The sequence below is a fragment of the Cupressus sempervirens genome, chromosome 9 (assembly GCF_028749045.1).
Source record: "Cupressus sempervirens isolate cs-2001-9-10 chromosome 9, ASM2874904v1, whole genome shotgun sequence".
Classification (NCBI taxonomy): Eukaryota; Viridiplantae; Streptophyta; class Pinopsida; order Cupressales; family Cupressaceae; genus Cupressus; species Cupressus sempervirens.
The window spans coordinates 127,081,086-127,105,516 of NC_143126.1; the positions used below are offsets into that span (position 1 = coordinate 127,081,086).

At 32.1% G+C, this 24,431-nt stretch overlaps 1 protein-coding gene across 1 annotated transcript; it reads left to right on the top strand.

Moving 5' to 3' along the window:
- Nucleotides 1–3,599: 3,599 nt before the first annotated feature.
- On the top strand, nt 3,600–6,928 carry LOC149537852 (bifunctional pinoresinol-lariciresinol reductase 2-like). Its single transcript, XM_089802228.1, has 4 exons — nt 3,600–3,790; nt 5,619–5,859; nt 6,213–6,416; nt 6,504–6,928. The coding sequence occupies exons 1-4, from the start codon at nt 3,725–3,727 to the stop codon at nt 6,665–6,667; spliced, it is 675 nt and encodes a 224-aa protein (XP_089658354.1). The 5' UTR covers nt 3,600–3,724; the 3' UTR covers nt 6,668–6,928.
- The last annotated feature ends 17,503 nt before the right edge of the window (nt 6,929–24,431 follow it).

Consider the following 24,431-nt stretch of genomic DNA (forward strand, 5'->3'; position numbering starts at 1 on the left):
TGATTACTATTCCCAATCCGATTCAATTGCAAGACAGTTTTTGAATCATAAATTGATGCAGCAACAAAATAGCAATGTGAAAAAGCTAGCCAGAGGATAGCACAAACTGTGCAACATCTGAAATCTGTGTAATTCATCGTTTAAAAAAAAAAAAAAAAAACCTACAATTTTGAGGTCTGTGTAATTCATCGTTTAAAAAAAAAAATAATAACCTACAATTTTGGGGAGCCCACGTTTACATCTGTCATTATCTTCACCAATGGTGCCAACTATGTCACATCTCCCGCATTGTGCACTCCCATGCCATTGAAATTTTAATAACCTTAAATTAATTCAAACGCCCACATTTAGAATAGACATATTCTATACCAAAACTTTATAAAATACAACATACATTAAACATAAAAAATACAACATACATGAGTTAGTATGGCTTCTGCCTAACAACATTCCCATAATGAGCGTAATTGTAGGAGATGAAAATGGCACCATTGTCACATTTAACATGGGCACATTCGAGCTTCTATGATTTTTTCCACACGACTTTAGTATAATGTCTGCACTCTTCACCTTCAGCACATGTATTCGAATTATAATCATAATATTGCTTTTCAATCATTCTAATTCATCTGGGAATAGCAATCATAACAAAGCTTGTTCGATTATTATTTTATTGAAGATGTCTGAATAATCACAACTATCCTCAGCCTATTGGTTTTTGATACGAGCCTTCATGCTTGAATAGTCGCAACTATCGAAAATCATTTTTCGTAACCGTCTCGTGATATACATTGCATCCATCTGATTGTAATTCGACATTGTTTGGAAGTCAGAAACTTGGAGAGGAATTGAAAAACTTGCAGGGTAAGTGGGATCTTTTGAGATTATCAACCTCGATTACGAATACAAGCCTTTGAAATTCAAGCATTCTATTATGTCAATCTTGCAAATTGTAATGTTTTGATAAGTTAACTTAGAGTAGAGGGTTGATTTTCAGTTACACAGTATTTGATTTAGCTAAATGCGTACTTTGGCACAAACAATTAGTTGGACATAGGAAATTATGGTTTTTTACTGTCTCTCACTTTACCATCGTTGTACAGCATAAAGTATCCCTGTACAGGCTATTCAAGTTCATATAAGATTGGAGTTACCAAGAATCGGATGATTATGTTGACTCACTTGATATTCTCTTTACTATTGTATGAAACCCATTTTTGAATAATTATAAATATGTTAGTGGAGATTTTCTGTCAATTTGAGGTCCATAAATGTGTGATTTCCAAGACCAAATGCACCCAGCATATACCCAACTATGATGTTTGAGATGATCAACCTCGATTACGAATACAAGCCTTCAAAATTCAAGCATTCTATTCTATTGTTCTTGCAAACTATAATGTTTTGATGAGTTAATTTTGAGTAGAGGGTACATTTAACTTTTTTTAATGAAGGAAATTGATTCAATTAGTTGCCAAGAATGAAAAATAAAATCAATGTTATTGTGTTTGCATTCTCATAATTCTATGCTATTTTTTGGTTTGAAGCAGGGAATTTTGAGCTAAAGAATTGTTAGGGAGAGCAAACAAGTTGACACCAGTTTGCAAGCATCTCAACCAGGTTCCAAATTTGGCTTTCTTTGCACCTATTGAATTACATTTTCTTCTGACTGTGTATGAATGTGTCTGCACTTATTGCATATAAACAACGCTATTCTTCATGTCCGTCAGAGTATTAGAATCGACATGCTATCTTCTCTTCCTTGTACATAATAATGAACTCCTCAATTGTTGGCACATTAGGGTTCTTTGTCTATCGAATTCTCATTTCCAAGCCTCTTTTTCCATTTTTAGTTTGTGTATCCTATCTACATCCTTCAGTAATTGGTTTATACAGAAATACAACATGGATTCTATCCTTTCCATCATTGTTAATAAAAAAGGATCGGGACCTTGTCTCAATAGCTTATTATATACAAGAATATAATAAGCTATTGAGATTTATATTTTGAAAGATAAAATTAACTATGAAAAGTATACCTTCATGAATTTGTGAAGCATCTAATTCAGTATAGGGATCATCGCTTTGGTAGACATCCCCGATTTAGATATTACATGGAAAACATGATAATGCGGCACCGTGCACAAAATTCCAGTTCAATTTTCGTAAAAAGAAATATTGAAGAGTTGCCAATGACCATTGATGAGATACACAAACATATGGAAAATTCCTCTGGCACACACCTTGCTGATAGATTGATGCATTTTGGAACAACCTTAAGATGTACAAGGTCATATTAGAAAAAAAATCAATCAAAATTATACGATTTTCTGAAACAACTAGGGACCCCCACAATTTTCTTTACACTTAGTGCAGCTGATTTGTATTGGCCCGATCTACATGCACTCATGCCTAGAACTCAACCATCAGATCCAAGTGAGGCTTAGAAGTGGAAGAGAGAAAATGTTATTGATTATCCTCATATTGTTGCGCACTACATGCACCTCAGGCACACAATGTTTCATAAAGAAATTTTGGAGAAAGGCCTCAAAGTTAAAGACTTCTGGTCAAGATTTGAATGGAAACATAGGGGATCTCCACATGTACATGGTTTTTTGTGGCTTCATGGTGCTCCAAATATGGATAAGTTAGATTGGCATAATGAAGAACAAGTAAGAGAAGCTGAATCTTTTTTCCATCACATTGTGCATGCATGGAATCCACTAGCATGTGACAGTGAAAAACATATACACCTCAATGTACACTAAGTTTCATTGTGTTGAGATTTCTATAATTTAATTTTTTATAATTGTTATTTGTTCACAACCATCTTTTCTTTCTCGATTTAAATGTATTTGTCTTCATGAAGCCATTGCAGAATTTTGCACAAGATCCATGTCTTAGAAACACAAGCCAAATACTAGAAATGAATGTGGACAAGGACTATGAAGAAATATTGAATACTATGCAATGACATACAATTTGTAAAGAGGGAGCATGTCTCAAAAAAAAAAGGGAAAAATGACATGTAGGTACTATCTATTTAATTTCTCTTAAACAAAACTATTAGAATAAATTATTTATTGCATTCTAACTAATTGCATACCAATTGTAGGTATAATGCTCCTTGGGCAGTAAATATAAATGGATCAAAATTGTATGAGGATGTAGAAAGTGGAGAAAAAAATTTGAACCTCAAAGGAATGATGATAGAGTCAACTCTCATAATTGTTACATTTTACAATTGTGGAGAGAAAATATAGATTGGCAACCTGTTTTGTCAGCACATGCTGTTATTAAGTATATTGCAAAGTATGCATCCAAAGTAGAGAAAAGTTCTGAGACCTACCATCAAATGTTGACACGGTTGGCAAATATAGAGAATCCTGATGGCTTTGCTTCCAAAGTATACAAAAAACTTTTCACTGAGACTATTATTGAAAGAAATGTTGGAACTCAAGAAACAATAAAAAATAATTAATAAAAAATTTATAAATTTCTTTTACAATAACAATAAATAATTAATATTCAAACATATATTTCCATAACTTTTTGACCTTACAATTATTATTCACTCTCTTTATTCTAAAAATATTCTCCTCACACCACATGTTATCTTTTTATCTTTTTACCTTACATATTCTCTTCATTTGATGATCACGGAAGCCTTGTAAATGCCGTGAAGCAGGTTGATGTTGTGATAAGCGCAGTTGCCGGAAACCACATGCGGCATCACATCCTTCAACAGCTCAAATTAGTGGCGGCCATTAAAGAAGCTGGAAATATTAAGGTCTGTGATTCCTTTGTCACTCTCTTTGACAGATTTTAGGCACGTGATGTTGATCAATTTGTGAAAATAGGGTAGATCTGCTGTGTAAATAGTTGATAAATTGTCGATTATTTCTTAAGAATTGAGCAGATCAGAAGCACAAGACGGAAGACAAAATAAAATTTAAATATTTTAAATTTTTGTCTGTTAATACCTAGAACTTCCGCGGATATCTTTGTTCGTAGGTTGTTAAATGTGTCAATCTCAAATATGACTAGTTTGTATTTTAAAATATTTATAAAAGAATTATTCAGATGATTGCGAATCTTCCGTTTTGAAAGAACGAAGAAAGGGTTTGACATGCTGTATATCGTAGCGATTTCTTTTTAGATATCGAGAGATCGAATCATGTAAACTATGAAGTATATGAAAACATTAACTCTATATGAAGGATCGCCGGCTATTTCCTCGCATGCAGCAAGCAAGGCGTTCTATCCAGGGTCAGTATATTCATGTTCATTCAGCTCACTGCCAATTCTTTTACATCGCTACATGCAACTTACAATATCTTTTTCCTGAAAGATCTGATTTACCCATTTTCCTGAAAGATCTGATATCCTTTTCTGAACATCTCAATTCCCCTTCTTCATATTACATTCTCTTTTAAATAGTTCAGATTACAATTCTCTTTCAGAATGTCTAAAATTAGTTGCATTATCCTTTTCTGAACATCTCAATTCCCCTTCTTCATATTACATTCTCTTTTAAATAGTTCAGATTACAATATCTTTTTCCTGAAAGATCTGATTTCCCCATTTTCCTATTGCATTTTCTCCGCATTACAATTCTCTTTCAGAATGTCTGATTTATCCTTACCCCTATTACAGTTTCTCTTTTAGATAATCATCATAATGATTAAATTAGTTGCATCTAAACCTTTCAAATATCATTATAGCGAATTAATAAATTCACGATTATTACTTTACTTTAGTTAACATGTCAAATTACGCTGATAATCTTTCAGAAATTTATTTGCTCTTTTTCACCATATTTATGTATAAATAATCTTCTCTAAAGTAATATAAAATCTATTAGTTTTCCAACCTAAAATTGTACTTTGGAATTTATCTACCTAGTCGGTTACATTTATGACACAGTTCACCGATTTTTGGTTAGGTAAGTGGAGGTCGGTACTTAGTCATATCAACCAACGAAAAGGGAAAACGCAGCCTCAAAGTAATACACATTTGGTTTGCAATTTAGGCCATATATTTAAGGACGTGGCCAAAATGCATCTTTAGTCAAAATTGGAAATATGAAAACACAAATGAATTTTGTTGAATTTTATTATTACTTTTGTTCTTTATAATCTATATATTTTCTAATCGATTAAAATAAATAAATTTGAGATGATAAAATTAATTTGAAATATTATTATAAGATTTCAAGTGGATAATTTTGGAAACAGACTAGTAGATATATAATTAACTTCACACACATACTATATATGTATATACATATTCAGTAAGTGTGTGTGGATATATATATATATATATATATATATATATATATATATATATATATATATATATATATATATATATATATACATACATATACAAAATATATATATACATATATTAGTACTTGTCCTTTTACATTTTGTATTTGTACATTAAACTATTTTTTTGTGGTTTTTTTGATTCTTTGATTTCATACCTCTTAAGGTTGAAAATTACATAAGTATATTAATAAAATAATGTCAAAGTTTGATAGTTGAAAAATAAAATAAAAAATAATATACAATATTATCTCTTACATTGAGCTTCATAAATTTTATTGTTTTTAGAGGTTTGTTCCTTCAGAATTTGGGATGGATCCAGGGTTGATGGAACATGCAATGGCACCTGGCAACATTGTATTTATGGACAAAATAAAAGTTCGAGAGGCCATAGAAGCTGCAACCATTCCTCACACTTATATCTTTGCCAACATATTTGCTGGCTATTTGGTTGGTGGTTTAGCTCAACTTGGCCGTGTAATGCCTCCTTTAGACAAAGTATTGCTATATGGAGATGGAAATGTCAAAGGTATTTACAATGCATTATATGTTTTTAATACATTTTTTCAATGATTAAATGTAAATTACAATATTCTAGTAATTTGACTCATCAAAACATATCATGTTGTTTGCTTACCTTATATAAAGGTGCACTACTTTAAAATGTATTAAAGCATAAAATCATTAGCCTCACAATAATAGTATGTTACCCTTAAGCTTATACATCTCGCTGATCTATCAAAGATTTTCAAATTTTTAACTTATGGTTTTACCCTTGTAGTGATTAATATATTCTAAAATATTATGCATCTCTATATAAGAAAAACAAAAACATATGGTTTGATTAATTACTGTAACAAAAGGTATGTATTCTCTTGACAGCTGTTTGGGTAGATGAAGATGATGTTGGAATATATACAATCAAAGCAATTGATGACCCTCGTACCGTAAATAAGACTATGTACATCAGGCCACCTTTGAACATTCTTTCTCAAAAGGAAGTGGTTGAAAAATGGGAAAAATTATCGAGAAAGAGCTTGAATAAAATATATATTTCCGTTGAGGATTTTCTTGCAGGCATGAAAGGTATATGTTGCAATTTTTTATCATAATTTAAAAAAAAAAAAAAAAAATTAAGACATTAATATGGTCTTTTTGCAATGCTTGTGTTAGGTCAACCATATGGAGAGCAAATTGGAATAGCACATTTCTACCAGATGTTCTATAAGGGCAATCTTTATAATTTTGAAATTGGAGCTAATGGAGTAGAAGCTACCGAGCTTTATCTAGAAGTAAAATACACAACCGTGGATTCATATATGGAACGCTACTTATGATTTTCTTTCATGGAGATTGCTATGTGGAATTTTATGCTTTCTAAAAGTTTTAGTTTTTGTTGACATTATGCTCTAAATAAAGATGAAGAGTATCTAGGTAACAGTATTAAGCAATCATATTAAAATATGGGATGTTCTTTTTTCCTCCGAATGTGCTCAACGTATTTTATACAAGAAAATTGATGGCTTTAAGGTTGAGCAATTAAATATATTTTTATATTAAATGAAAACACAATAATTTGATATTTGAGATTGCATTTAGATTTTGAATGTTATGATTTTAATAAATTTTGAGTTTTTTTTAGTGAATGTTGAATTAAAATTTAAACATTATTATATATCAAATTGTTTATTTTTTATGGTATTTTTTTAATACGTGGGAGCTATCTTAATGATCTACCCCAACATTTAACCTATATCTTGGGTACTTCTATGGGTACTCCATGAATGAGATCCTCCATGTGTAATTATCTCACATCTTTAAACTGGAAGCAAAGATTCGAGACCAATGGGAAGAAAACCCACAACCCAAGCTCACTTTACTACCCTTATATGTTGTTTATTCATGCTCAATGTAATGATCACATTTCTTAAGAAATACATGATAATTTCTTAGATGTTATTCATTCTTGTATGCTTCATATTACTGTGACCAATTCTTTCCAATGGTAACATTTTTAATGAATATATGCTTATTATATATAATGGAAAAATAATTTTATTTATATCACGTTAGATCTTTCCTGTCTTTATCTTATAATAGTTTATATGATGATGTTTATTATATAATCCTATTGAGATTAGCTATCATACTTCTTGTAATCTTAATGTTTTGCTGGTTTATTTATTTTATATTATTCAATATTCTCATATGAAAAATGGAGTCCCACTTGAGGTGACAAATTATGCTAGGTGTAATTTTTTTATATGATGATATAATATCTAATGTCATGTAATATGCATAGAATCATCTATGATAGTTTAATATTCAATCAATATATTATGATGCCCACAATTGACTATGAATTTTAACAAATTTATGGTACATGATAGAGTATTTTTGAAAAGAGAAATGAGTGCAAAGTAGAGTACCCAATTTTTTTGAGTTATGGCATGTTTTGTGATAAGGGATTTATAATTTATCTTTATAATGTTAACCTATTGTAGGTTTTGCATGGGGATTTCACGTAACACTTAACCAAGGAATCTAAGAAGACAACATGGAATTTTCATAAACATGACACAATTTTAAAAAAATGATTTAACTACACATCTAACTATAATATTACATCATGTAATGAAATATATTAGAGTATTAAAATATGCACACCATGTCCTCTTAGGTCCTCTGATGTTGCTACAGATAAAAGCATGAACAAAAAATAATGTAAACATAAAACATAAACTATAGATTAATAATGCTACATCGATTTATATGACTAATAAATCCACATGAATGTAGTAGATTATATAATGATAACGATCAAATAGATAATCAACCCCTTTCATACTAAATGTTACACCTAAGTAATCGATAATACAAATGAATGAAAAGTTTATAATAATTCATAATAATATGTTTTACATTTTCAAAATTTTCCTCACAACATATGATACAAATTAGAGTAATGATAATTTATCAAGAAGCTAGCATTAGGGTACAATGGATATGCTAGAAAGCTAGAGAGTCATGACTAAAATCAGGAATCTTGATGGAAAAATATTTTTCACTCAACCACATGGAACCTTGAGGCCACTCCCTTGAGCAAGAAGATAACACATGGCCCCTCACTACAAAAGAAAACATAAAAAAACAAATTATAGGAAAGAAGAACAAAATAAAAAATGACATAAAAAATATCATGGCACAAAGATACACATGGGATCATACCAAAATATACCACTCTATACTAGAGGAAAACCATAAGGTTGAATAAGAGAATCCCAAGAAACACATTGGAGAGTGTCATCACATAGCTCCCTCTCTAAATTTATTCTAGAGGTCTCTCCAAACCCTAGTCCCCAGGTGGAACTCATGTGGAATTGATAACCTTTAGTGAGGACAAGGATTGTTGATTTATCTATGAAGACTACAAATACAACTAGTCCTTCTCCATCCCATTCATGGTCCATATAGGATCTCACATGAAAATGAGTGAGGTATTTGATTTATCTTATTTAAATTATAACCCATCCTAGTTCATTTTAATTATATTTTTACTTGATTACAACTCCACAATGGGTTATCCTAGACTAATCACTTTGGGCCTGAGCGATGATTGTAGTGATCCACTCTCTAAGCAACGATCCTAGAAAACCCTTCCATAACATCAAAATAAAAAATGGAATCATAACCAAAACATAATCATAAATATCCACCAAATACCCAAGGGGTATAATAAATAAGATAACCTATACACCATGAGAATAATATCTCCACACAACAACTAAATTTCCTCAAAGGCATAACTTTCATAAATGTTCATGTGTCAACCCCAAATGTGGATCCAATAATATCCATATCAAGATCATCATGATAAAGAACATATAATGAATAATAACATTTAAGTTGAGTTCAAAGAAAACCTTAGAATATCATAGGGAGTAAAATCTCAGATAACAAAAAATCAAAAGAAAAAAACCTCAAATCAACAATGAAATACGTTAGCAATCATTCCAATAACTACATCACATAAATATCATAAAATAATAATATAAGGGTTCTAATAAGTGCCAAGAGATAACCCAAATCATGATTCACATGATGATACAACCCTAACCAATAAAATTATAGTATCCTTGATCACCATTTATGCATTAATCTATCTAAATTATATTAGTATACTCAAAATCAAAATCATGGATCATAGATCAATTGAATATCTTTATGTAATTAGAAGTTAAATTCAATATATAGATTAAATTCATCACTTTTATTTATATAAATATATATTATTTATAAAAAGCTACACATCCTCTCATTGGAAAATGTGAATTCCTCTTATTAGTACACACACACACACACACACACACACACACACATCATATATATACATAAGCTTTGCAAAGCATTTTTTCATCTCTTTGTCTCCATGTTGTTGTGATTTTGGTTGTGAGTTAGTAAGGGTGGCGTGGTGGTATCAGAGTGAGAGTTCATGAGCATGTGGAAAAATCATCAAATGTGAGGCATTTTGCACTAGGACCTTGGATTGGGTAAAGTTTGTCAAGAAGGAGTTCTTGATTGTTTAGACCGATCATCAATTGTGAGGCAGTTTGCACGAGGTGCTTGTGCATGAATTTTTTTCTTATGAAGACTTGAGCATGGAGAAGAGAAACAAGAAGATGAATTTTTTTATTGGATCAATTTTGAGGATTCCTAGACTTGAGAAAATTAGAGCAATAAATCAAGAGGTATTGCGAATTGCATTCTTTGATTTACAGAAGAAAGTGAATGAATTAGAAGAAGAGTTGAGAAAGAAAAGAGCATGTCACCAGAAAAGAAATGTTGACAATTCTTTAGATGTGGAAAAGAAAGAAGATGAAGGGCACAAAGATGAAAATATTTGTGAAACAAAAGAAGATGAAGATGATTTGAAGACTGCAATAGTACAAGTAGATTAGAATGCCTTGGTTGGAGATCAAACAATTGAAGCAGTTATATGCCTTGTTGACAACATGAAAGAAGTGAGTGAAGATGAATATGTGAAAGAGGTAAATTTCTATGAATTATAGGATGCTGTTCATTTGAGATGAATTTGAAAGATAATGATGATAGTTTGCATGAGGATCTTGTTAGTGAAGTGTGGTATGGAAAGGAAGATTGTTATGACATTGTTGAGTTTATTATAGGTGTATTTAATTCAGCAAGATTAGATGAGGATGAAAGTTATACTTGGAGAGAGTTCATTGCAGAGGAGTATTTTCAGCAGCAGACACTTGTTTTAGCTAGGTGTTGGAAAAGAAGAAAGAAATACATATATTGGTAGTGGATACTTGTTCTAGCTAGGTGTTGGAAGAAGAGAAAAAAAAATGACAGCAGTGGCTACTTCATTTTGTGAATCCATATTCACAAAATTTCTCCTACCATGGGTATTTGATGCAAGAGCATCTTGCATAAAAAATAAAAGGGGCATGTTGGAAGTTTTTAAAAAAAAATTGGAGGAGAGAGAAAGTGAAAAAATAGAGGAAAACAATTTCAAAATAAAAAAAATAGAAAAAATGAGAAAAAGAGGAATTTCTACTTTCAAGGTGTATAGGTGGCATAAATAGAAAATTAAGTAAAATGGTTGTCATTCCATTTATCGAGGTGTGTTTGTGGCATCTTAGAAGCTTGTGGAAAGTTCCTTAAATCATGCATTTAATATTTGTTGTGATCCACAAAAGAAATATAATTTTGTAATTTGGCCACATGGTGGTGCTTAGTTGTATTTGGGTGGGAATTTAACATTTGTTTTAAGGTAGTTGTATTTACCTTTTATCCCACATTGGTTGTGTTTGAAATATCTTGGATGATAAGTGCCTATTTAAGCAAGGCTTACGATCATTTGTGATCAAGCTCTACAAGTATAAGCTCTTCAAGTGTAAGCTCTTCAAGTATAAGTTCTTCAAGTATAAGCTCTCATGGTGTAATAGCTTGTAAGAAAGCTTTGGAGGTGAAAGATCTTAATGTGGAAGATCTTAGTTGGGAAGTTCTTCTTGGTGAAGCTCTGGGTGTGAAGACTCTTCTTATGGAAGCTCTTATTTGGGAGTTCTCTTATGTTGAAGCATTTGTAAACTTCTTTTGGAAGAATTCATGTCTATGATATCATTTTGATGATTTTGTAAGGATTTTCAAGTATAATAAAAGCATTCTTTGGGAAGCATTTTTTCATCTCTTTGTCTCCATATTGTTGTGATTTTGGTTGTGAGTCAATAAAAGTGGTGTAGCCCTTCATCAAGAAAGCTAATGTGGATATATATATTTCATTTTATTTGTTGATGATTATTCTAGAATGATGACTGTAATATTTTTAAAAGATTAGTCTGATGCTTTTCAAAAGATTTAATGGTATTTGGCTAGAGTTGAGAAAGAAAGAAGGAAAAATTTGAAATGCCTAAGATTAGATGGAGGAGGAGAATTCATCTCAAATGAATTCAAAAAGTTCTACAATGAAAGAGGAATCAAAAGATAGGTATAAACACCCATAACTCCAGAACAAAATGGAATAGTAGAGAGAAGGAACAAATCCATCATGGAATGTGAAAGAATATTATTATTAGAGAAGAATGTTGCACCAAAGTACCAAAGAGAAGTAATCAACACAACAGTTCACATACCGAATTGAGTTCAATTAAAGAAGGTACAAACAAAACACCTTATGAATTATGGTATGTATATAAGCCTAATGTTTTCTATCTTAAAGTGTTTTGAAGAAAATGCTATAATTAGGAAAGTTTGATGCAAACAGTGATGAAGGAATACTCCTAGGGTACTCAAATAAAAGCAAGGCATACAAATGTTTGAATCTTTCTACTCACAATGTCATAGAAAGTGCATATGTAAAAATTGATGAGTTTGCAGAAAGAAGTGGAGAATAAAGAAATAAAGAGCTTGTAGATTACATAAGGTTTGTATACTATGAAAAACTTGAAACATTACCTCAAAAGGTTGAAGCCAATCAACAACTAAGTTCACCTAGCAATTCATTGGTAGTTTAGCCCTAGTCATAAGAAAGGAACCCAAATCACAATTAGTTCAACATGAGTCACAATCAATACTACCTAACTTACATCAAGTTCAACTATCTAAGAACCCTATTGTGATGTGGAGCCTAGTAAGACTTAGAGGATTATTCAGTGAAGTTTCCCACTAATTATTTCTATGGGGGTAGTGCTCCCAAGATGGGGTCAAGGGTTAGCATCCCTACGAGGTCCTAGGTCAGTGCTCCAGGTGTGCTCCTTGTTTTCATATAGGGTGGGGTCAAGGGGTTACACCCCATGGGGGTTTTGGTGGGCCGTGCCCTTGAAGGAAAAAAATGACCTTATATTGTCGTTGGCTACTATTTTTCTATTGGACAACTTATTCTAGCCCTAATTTTGTAAGTGGAAAAAGTGTGTATAAAATGGCTTAGGGTTAGGGATTTTATAATGTATGGTGATATTGTAGCTTCTTTCGATGGTATTGAACTATAAGTTATTGCAGATTGTAATCACTAGAGAATAATAATATTGGACTTACTATTGGTGGGTGTAGCCCTTAAACATGTGGGAGAAGACTATCAATACTGATTTATATTTGATTAATAGAGGTCCCTCTACTTTGTTGGGATGTGGTATTCCAGAGGAAGCATGGACTGGTAAGAAGGTGAGTTATTCTTTTCTCAAAACCTTTGATCATGAAGCATTTGCACATATAGATTATGAAAATAGAACCAAGCTAGAAGCTAAGTCAAATAAATGTGTATTTGTTGGATATGGCATTGATTAATTTTTTTAGAGGCTTTGGGATTTTAAAAAATCGTAAAATTGTAAGAAGTAAGGATATCATATTCAATGAGAAAACATTGTACAAAGATCTATTGTAACAACATGAGAATAAAGAAAATGATTATGTAGTGCTAGATGATACTCCAAAAAATGATGTTCCAGTAGTTCCTCATGATCTGCAACAACCACAACAACAAATACCACATGTCCCAGTGAATGTTAGACAATCAACAAGGCTAAGTAGCCCTCTAGAGAGATTTTCTCCTTCTTTGTATTCTATTTTGCTTACTGATATTGGTGAACCTAAATGTTATGATGAAGCTATGGAGGTGGATACAAAGATTCAATGGGAGTCTACATTGAAATAAGAAATGGAGTTTTTGCTGAAAAATTAGACATGGGTTTTATGCATTTTGCCTGAAGCTAAAAGGGCTCTACAGAATAAATGGGTTTACAAGTTGAAAGAAGAGGATGGAGGTAAGAAAATATTTAAAGCCAGATTAGTTGTAAAAGGATTTACATATAAAAAGGGCATTGATTTTGATGATATATTCTCTCCTATTGTTAAAAAGAGTTCTATTCACACTATTTTAAGTATTCTGGCTATTGAGGATTTTAATTTGGAGCAACTTGATGTTAAAATAACCTTTCTTCATTGTGAGTTGGATAAAGAGATATATATGGCCCAACCATGGGGATTTGAGGTCAAAGATAAGGATAACTTACTGTGCATATTGAAGAAAAGTCTATGTGACTTGAAGCAAGTACCTCGGTAAGGTATCTTAAACTAGATAGTTTTATGCATAAGCATGGATATAGTAGGTGCCATCAAGATCATTATGTTTATTTTAAGAGGTTAGATGATGACAACTATATTATTTTATGTTTATATGTTGATAATAGCCTTGTAGCTAGGTCTAACATGGATCACATTAAGGGGTTAAAAGAACAATTAGCACATTCATTTGCTATGAAGCATTTGGGGGCATCAAAGAAAATCCTTGGTATAAAGATTTGAAGAGATAGAAATAACCTAAAATTGACATTATTTGAGGATGATTATATTGCAAAGGTGTTGCAACATTTCTCTATGGAGAATGCTAAAGATGTCTGCACACCTTTACTTGGTCATTTGAAGTTGACTAAGGAGATGTGTCCAAAGACACAAAAAGAGGAATAAAAATGTCTAAGGTATTCTATGCTTCAGCTATTGGAAGCTTGATGTATGCTATGGTATGTACTAGGCTAGATATTGCACATGAAGTGGGAGTCATTAGCAGGTATATGATTCATCCAGGGATTGAGCATTGGAATGTACTCAAATGGATTCTTAGATATTTGAAAGGAACATCCAGTAAGTGTTTACATTTTGGGGGCTCTACTATTGATTTACAGGGCTATGTTGACTTAGATTTGGCAAGGGATATTGATACCAGGTGGAGTACTACAAGTTATGTATTTACTATTGGTGGGGAGTAGTGAGCTGGGTTTTTCATTTGCAGAAGGTTAGTGCTTTATCCACTATAGAGGTAGAGCATGTTGCTACTACAGAGGAAGGTAAGGAGATGATATGGCTTTAATTATTTACAGAAGAATTAAGACACCTAAAGATGGATAATGATTTATTTACATATAGCCAGAATGCCATTTATCTTGCAAAGAATTTAGCTCTACATTCAAAGACAAAACACATATAGTTGCAATACCATTTCATTCATTCAGTTTTGGATGATGGATAGTTAAAACTGGAGAAGACACATACAAATGATAATCCAACATATATGTTTACCAAGGTAGTAACAAGGGAGATGCTAAACTCCTCTTCAACTTTGGTTGGTCTTCTAGATTGAAGAAAATAAAAGAACAACAGAGTCTAGGGTGGTTTGAAATTCTAGTGGGAGGTATAGGTTTAGCAGTGCCATGATTAGTCTTTGTGTGGAATGTTATTAGTATGGAGTCTGATTAGTCTCCAAATGGGAGATTTTTGTGATGTGGAGCCTAATCAGACTCAAAGGTTTATTCAGTGCAGTTTCCCTGATATTATTTCTATGGTGTTTTGAGGGCAACACCCCCAAGGCAGGGTTAAGGGCAGTGCCCTAGGTGTGCTCCCTATCACAATATAGAGTGGGGTTGAGGGGAAAAGACCTTGCAGGGGTTTTTAGTGGCAGTGCCCTCAAAGCCAAAAATTGACCTTATATTGTAAAAGGTGTCAGCTACTATTTTTCTATTGGATGACTTATTCTAGTCAAAATTTTGTAAGTGACAAAAGCATGCATAAAATGGCTTAGGGTTAGCAATTTCATAATGTATAGTTATATTGAGCTGTATTGAGCTATAAGGGATTACAAATTGTAATCACTAGATAATAATAATATTGGACTTGTTGTTGGTGTACGTAGCCCAGGGATTGGATCAATCACAATAAATCTTTTTGTCTTGTGTTCTTATTTGTGCAATTTATTATCCTCTAATATTGGTTATATTTTCATGTAACTTTTATTTCTATCTGTGGTTAATCCTAACATAACTTGAGCATCAAGATGAAGATCTTGAAGAACCAAGTGAACCAAGTTTTGAGAAAAGAAAGAAAGATCCAAGGCTTGTGAAATATGTTAGAAGGCACCATGCACCTGATCAAATAATTAGAGGAGAGATAGAGGGCATATTGACAAGGAACAAACTAAAAGGTACATGTTTACATAGTTAAGTTGAACCTAGATATGTAAAAGATGAAAGTTAGAAAGAAGCAATGAATAAAGAGATTGATGATATAGAAAAGAATAAAACTTGGTCTCTTGTTCCTAGATTCAATGATAAAAATATGATTGGTACAAAATGGATATTCAGAAATAAAATGAATGAGAAAGGTGAAGTAACAAGAAGCATGGTAAGACTTTTTTGCAAAGGTTATGCTCAAGAAGAAGTATTAATTATGTGGAAAAATTTTCCCCTATTGCAAGACTTGAAGGAGTTAGAACACTTCTAGCATATGCAACACAAAAAAGATTCGAAAAATATCAGATGAATGTCAAATCAACTTTCTTGAATGAAGTCTTAGAGGAAGAAGTCTACATTGATCAACGTTGAGGTTTCATTGATCCAAGCCAAAGAGACACGATATGTAAAATTCGTAAAGCCCTATACAGATTAAAGAAGCTAAAAGAGCATGGTATGAAAGACTTCATGGATATCTAGTACAAATTTATTTTGAGAAGGCAAATGATAATAACAATTTGTATATTAAGAAAGGACCTCAAGAGAAGATATTTTTTGAAAAAATATTTGTAGGTGATATCTTATTTACATGAAATCATAACTTATGTAAGTCATTCTCTAAAGAAATGAGGAAATAATTTGAAATGTCTATGTTTGGAGAAATCAATTTTTTTGTGGATCTGCAAGTTAATCAAATGAAGGATGAGATATTTATCACTTAGTCAAAATACAGTAGGGAAAAATTGAAAGTATTTGGAATGAAAGACTTTAAACTAGTTGGAACACCTATGTCTAATGGACATAAGCTCTCAAAGAATGATGATTCAAAGGAGGTAAACCAAACCACTTATAGATCAATGATTGGGAAACGTTAGTATGTGGTTCACACAAGACCTAATATTGCATTGGCAGTTGACATAGTTGCAAGATTTTATGCTAATCCTAAAGAAAATCACAAGATGACAGTCAAAAGAATCTTGAGATATCTAAAAGGAATCAAAGGCTATGGGCTATGATACAAGAAAGGAGGAAATATTGAATTAAGAGCCTTCACCGATGCAGATTGCGAAGGAAGCATTGATGATAGAAAAAATACTAGTGGAGTAGCATTCTTTCTTGGAAAGAGGCTAGTATCTTGGATAAGTAAGAAGAAAAAATATATTTTTCAATCCATAGCTGAAGTAGGGTATGTTGTTGCAGCAGTAAATTGCTCTAACATAATATGGATCAAGTAGTTGATGTCAAGAATGAAGGAAGAAATCAAGGAACTAGTGGTTATCTATTGTGATAACACAAGTGCAATCAATATATCCAAAAATCTAGTGATGCACCCTAAGACAAAACACATTGCAATCAAATATAATTTCTTATGGGAATTGGTTCAAGACAAAGAGGTGAGATTGGAATATGTGAACATCGACGAGCAGTTAGTAGATATATTCATCAAAGATTTACCTAAGGATGCATTCATGTATTTAAGAGGTAAACTAGGGGTTATTCCTAAAGAAAAAGATAGTAAGGTATCAACCAAGCTCTATTGAAGATCAATTAAGTTGATGTAGTAAAATACAAAGCATATTGCATATGAATTAGTACATAAGGTACATTGTAATTTTAGATGTTTGTATCCTTTGGAAATTGATGTCAAAGAGGGAGATTTTAGTGTCAACATGGAGGAGTGACATGGAAGTTTGTGAAAAGATCAATATTAATGAGATTGAATGAAAGTCTTGATGATGGAGTCTAGATAGCTAGGAGTGAGAAAATGACAGAAGAGCAATGACAGGAAAGCAACAGAGACAAATCCAAGTAGAGTGTCAGAGGGAGCTAGTATGGATAAGAATAATAAAGAAACTAAGGATATTATATAATTTCTCATACTTTTATCAGTTTATGTTAACATGTTGTGTTGCCATCAGTGCCAAATATGGAGTTTGTTGGAATCAATTATTCAATTGTATATTATCATTGATGTTTACACAAATGACAATATTAACCAAAAAATATAGAGTTTGTAGTATTAACCTTGTATATCTTAGTATTGACCAAGCAATCAAATAATAAAGACTCTACTTGCAGTATTGACCAAGTGATCGGATATCAAAAGATTTTAGTATTGACCGAGTGACCGAGCATCAAAAAAGTCAGTGTCAACGGAGTGTTCAATTCCAATGTTGATCAAGTGACAATAGATTGAAATTACAAAATGTTTTATTAATTAAGGCTGACTATTTGGATTTTTATTAATGTTTTATAAGGGTTTGTAAGCAAGATATATAAGAAAGGTCAAGTTGTGAGGACAAGAGGTGTATCAAGATGAATATAAAATAGATGGATATGTGAGCAAAGGTAGCACATAGCAAGAAAGTGTAAAAGTTAAGCTACAAAGAAACATTTGATTAGCATGGATCCAAAGGTCAAGCCAGAGCAAAGATCTGAATCAACAAAGAAAGTTTCTTTTTAAATAAGGTCAAATTGTTTTTTCTTTCTAGCTACTGTAGTAGTAAAGAAATCTCTTAATAGAGTTGACTTAACAGTCATTTTGTAAATCCTCTAACAAGGTGACATTTCTAGATTGAAGTGTTCAAAGACCTTCCAACCAGGCCACTCCTAACAAAGTGATCTCATCTAACAAGGTCATACATAACAATATGTTTTGTATCCTTTAACATGGTTAACTCCTAACAAGGCTCACTTTAGAAGAGTGGAAATTGCTGTTCAACTAGTTGCAAGGTGGTTTTTCCCAAATTGGGTTTCCATGTTAATCTTGGTGTCATCTATGTTCATGTTATTAACTTATGCTTTATATTTCTACAACTGTGTCATTCAAGGATAAAATATATTAATACATCTTAAGATTGCTTTGCTAATTAAGAATCAGTTATATTTTTGTGTTAACCAAGTTATTCAATAACGTATGATAAGTGGAACATTGTATTGACATCTAAGGAACAAGGAATTTTTTTTTGCGGTAACTGATTCACCCCTCACCTCTCAGTTACTCCTCTTACATTTCGAACAATATATATGTGTATATATATCTATATCTATATATATGTATATGCATATGTATATGTATGTGTATGTATATACATATACATACATACATGTGTGTGTGTGTGTGTGTGAACAAATTAGGTTGTGAATTATATAATTAAAAGGAGTTATGGTTTTATATAATAGAGGGATTTAAAACAAACAAATAAATGTTTATATAGATCCTTTAAAAATCATAATTTAAATATAATTTTAAAAATTGATAAATAGATTCTTATTATTATATTAAGTCATACCTTTTTACTTGGAAAATAAAAGGGAAATAAAACAATAATGAATTTATTCATTCCTTTTACAAAAATATAATGCACACATTTACTTATGTTTCAGTTGTACTATGACAAGTGCACCAGTTAAGTAGCCTTACAGGAAAAAATAGATACAATTTTATTTTTTATTTTTTATTTTATAATAAAAAAACTAAGTAAACCTCATTATACCTGCCACATAGGACACACCCTCATGTGGTTGATAAGCTTATTTTGAACCATTTTCTAGATGTGTTGCACTAATGAAAATCTTGGAGTAGGTGTTAGGTTTTCCACCATTTTCTATGTGATATCTCTTTTATTTGAAATTGGTCATTTCATATGAAATATTTTGGGAAATAATAGGGCCTTTGTTGAAAAAGAAACTACATAAGTATTAACTAATTATGAAATCTAATATAATTGTGTAAATCTAATACGCCAATGACTTCTTTTTTATGCCTAGTATGAGTCTTATCTAGAATTAGTTCAATTGTCTTCAAGATTATAGACGAGACAAATTCTTCCTTTGAAGTTTGTGAATAATTCCATGATTAAAATAAACACAAATGAAAACATTTTTATATTTGAAACCTAATAGAGGGCCTCCTTCCAAAGACTTTTGGTGTCATGTTGCATTTGGAAGGCTTGAGCATACACACTAACTTCATCTTTCATTTGAAGTTTTGATTGTTGAACTCCACAAAATACTAGTACAATGACTATAAATTCTTAGTAATATGAAGATTATGAACTATATTTAACGCTACACTTATCCCATGAAAGTTACAAATACATCATATCTTTGAACCAATAAAGAATAAAAATACTCATTATTTTCTAGCAAAGAAATATTTAGGTGTTTCTTCAAATCAATCTAGGATCACTGCTTAGCATGGATTTTTCTAGAGTATTAATGATCATCCCATGATTAAATTATTGTACAAAGATTAGGGTTTATTTAGAGTGATCATGATTACTTTAGAAAATATTAGGGATTATTTAAGGTGATAATGAGATATAGGTTTAGAGGCTCATGTAGAGAAAATATAGTTAAAGAAGAAGTAAATATAAATTGTATAAAAAAAACAAATTCTTAGTATAAAATGAAATGAGTGGAAGCAATAGCAGGAATATGGTAGGAGCAATAGCGGGAACAATAGTAGGTAATGGCATAAGTGTAGTTGCAGGGGTAGGATAAGCACAAGCAGGTGCAGGTGGTGGCGTAGGTGCAAGTTTAGGTGTGCATAAACTAGCTATACAGATAGGTCTTCATTCAGGGATTAACATTAAAAACCAACCTAGGGTTTTCAAAAAAAAAAAAAATTGTATCTTGATGCCCTTTCTAGTATTTTTTCTTCCATCCCCATAGTGTAGCCGGCTAGGAAGGATCATGACACACTACAATTCCAACTATGGTATTTTTTTGGAATCTCACCTATACTCAGGTGAAAAATCAATATTCTGAGGGAAAGGGGTGGTACAACTAGCTAAACCTTTCTTCATTACCCCTTAGTTCCATGTTACCTGACAGTAGGATCCTGGGGAAAAATTGCGATATGGGCACAATTCGACGTTTGAAAAGGGAGAATCTTCAAAGTAGGCTTCAAAATGAGTTCAACAACATTTATTTCAAGAAGGGTACAAATTTGAGTCTCTTGTGAATAAGGGGCAATCAAACCTAAACTAGAAGAATGGATCTAATTGTCATCAACAAGCCAAACAACTAGTTTTTGATATTTGTCAAGGGTTTCCCCCAAGACCCACATACCAACCTCGACTGGCCACAGCTTAGGATACGGTTTCAAGTCAAGAAATAGTCACTCTCCCTGTAGATCTATCCCATATCTCTTAGGATGAATCCTATGGTATTGAAGGTTCTAAATCAGTTTTTGTTGTCAGGGTTTCTAAAAATACTCAAGATCCTCCTAGGGCCCCCTTCATACTAACTAAGAATCATCAAGTACGAAGAAAGAAGCAAGTGGTCGATCCCATCTCAAATGATACACATGCACAACCTACTGATAGGTTGATGATTACACTTCCTCGTCATATGTCACAAAAATCTATCAATCCGCTTCAACAAACTACTTTAATTGGTAAGTTTTCATCTAACTCTCTACTCTTTTCTATTGTTAAAAATTGGGCCTAGTCGTCTTGGTCAGAGTTAAGGGATATCCTTAATATTGATTCAGAATATAAAATATTTTATTGCTATTTTTGATTCAAAAGCTTCTAGAGATTTGGTGAATAAGAAAAAAGGATGGTTTTGTTGCGAGTTTGGACTATATATTATGATTTGGATTCCTAACTTCAAACCTCAATCTCTTAAAATTCCTTTTATGCCACACTAGATATCCTTTCCCTCTTTACCTCTTCAGTATAGGGATCCCTAGATTATTGAAGGATTGTCGACTATTTCCTCACATGCAGCAAGGAAGGCATTCTATCCAGGGTTAGTATATTGATGTTCGTTTAGCTCGCTACCAATTCGTTTACATCGCTACATGCAACTTCTATGCTTTTATCAGAATTTGCCGCTTTTGATCACTGTTTGTTGTCCACCTCACACTGCTACTGTTTCCCCATTAAATAATTTGAGTAGGTTCTAGATGAGATTTTTTAGGATCTCAAGATATTTTAAATCATGGATATGGATTTCAAGTATTTTCAAACTATGAATACAATATCTTTTAAATAGTTCAGATTACAATATCTTTTTCCTGAAAGATCTGATTTCCTCATTTTTCCTATTGCATTTTCTCTGCATTACAATTCTCTTTTTGAATGTCTGATTTACCCTTACCCCTATTATAATTTCTCTTTTAGATAATCATCATTATGATAAAATTAGTTGCATCTAAACCTTTCAAATATCATTATAGAAAATTAATAAATTCAAGATTATTACTTTACTTTAGTTAACATGTCAAATTGCACTGATAATCTTTCAGAAATTTATTTGCTCTTTTTCACCATTTTTATGTATAAATAATCTTCTCTAAAGTAATATAAAATCTATTAGTTTTCCAACCTAAAATTGTACTTTTGGAATTTATCTACCTAGCTAATTACATTTATGACACAGTTCACCAATTTTTTGTTAGGTAAGTGGAGGTCGGTACTTAGTCATATCAACCAACGAAAAGAGAAAATAGAGCTTCCATGTGTTTGATCATATACCCAAGTAGAATAGGTTGACTAAAAGTAATACACGTTTGGTTTGCAATTGAGGCCATATATTTAAGGACGTGGCCAAAATGCATCTTTAGTCAAAATTAGAAATATGAAAACACAAATGAATTTTGTTGATTTTTTTTAATATCATTTTTGTTATTTATGATCTATATATTCTATAATCGATTAAAATAAACAAAGTTGAGATGATAAAATTAATTTGAAATATTATTATAAGATTTCAAGTGGATAGTTTGGGAGTCAGGCTGGTCGATATATAATTAACTTCACACAAATACTATATATGTATATATATATTCAGCAAGTATATATACATGCATACATACATATACAAAAATACATATACATATATTAGTACTTGTCCGTTTACATATTGTATTTGTACATTAAACTATTTTGTTGTGTATTTTTTATTGTTTGATTTCATACCTCTTAAGGTTGAAGATTATAAAAATATATTAATAAAATAATGTCAAAGTTTGATAGTTAAAAAATAAAATCTTGAACCCCTAAAAGCCCCGCACTTTTGATTGCCTCCTTGTTTCATCCCGCACAACATCCCCCCTTCCCCATAGATGAACTTCCTCCCACCCTAACCACCTGTCCAAAATCCCTACCCTTAGTCTAGACATGGACGATTTCTCATAGGTTGAAGAGGAGCTGAAGGAGTTTTGGATCGACCTATATAAGTAAAAGGACATGATGATCAAGTCAGAGACCTGTTTCACGACCTTGGCTGATTTTTGGGTCAAGGTCATGCATGTGTTGGAATGTCTTAATAGAAAAATGCTTTTGAGAGGGAGGGGGGGGGGGCTGAATCAAAAGTACTGGTCCCTTAACCACTTTTAAACCCTTAATATCATATAACTGAAATTAACATGCATACATATAAACATTAAACAATCATGAGAAACAACCATGCAGCACCACATAACACTTGAGATTTTGGTGACCCAGAAACCCTCCAGGAATAAGAAGGTAAAACTGGAGTGGGGATGATACCCACAAAATTACTATAGCAATTGATTTCAACCACTTCTGATGGTTTTCCCTATTAAAGGCTACAACACGCTATTAAATGTTACCCTATAAAAGGATTTCTACACCCTATTAAGAGTGTGCCTTGTTAGAGGACTTAAGAACATTCAACTTGGAATGCCACCCTGTTAAAGGATTTACATAAGGTTGTTAAACCTACCCAAGTCCATGGGATTTCCAAGTTCCTAATACAATTGTGAGAGAGTATTATAATAATACACCTGATCTAATGCAATCTATGATGCTGATTTCAGGTACTTGATCTGCTCTACTATTAACTGATCTCTGCTAGATTTGATCTGCTGATTGTGTTCCTTGTTCTATTCTGATCAACTAGATGTGTAAATGATGTCCTTTCCTATTAATCTTTGCCACTAATGTTCTGCAACAACCTTAATAGGCTTTTCTTTTCCTTCTCTCACAATTCCTCTCTCTTCTCTTACTCTCAATGGCGTCAAGACTCCCTCATAAAGATTAGTGGTCCGTCATGCATCCTTGGATAAAATGTTCCTGCTCAAACTCTTGAAATTCACCCATTGGCTGCATGCAGTCTCCAATTTTCTGATTGGCTTCATGAGGATCACATAGGTGGATGTGAGGATTTGATCTTATCCCCTTATCCTGCTATGAGTCATGCATAACCATTTTTCATCTTTGTTTGTGATTGCACAAAATTTTATGTTGATCCTGCATTGCTCGGTGCATGAAGTAATATTGATGCTCGACACCATCTTTTCTGGATTGCTCGACATCCACTGTGTTTCCTGCATTACTCGGCTCCTATAGAATTCCTGTGTTACTTGGCACATGTTAGTTTTTTGCATTGCTCGGCTCTTGTTGGATCTTGAGTTACTTGGCACATACTGTAACTCGACATGTATAGTGAAAATGGTTAAGTGTGTTGACACTCATTTGTCAATCTTATTTATTTAATCAACAATCTCCCCCTTTGACATGAGTGTCAAAAATACTTAACTAATCATTCATGATATAAACCTTATGTGTACATTCTTCACTTACAAAATTTCAAAAAGATATTGTGA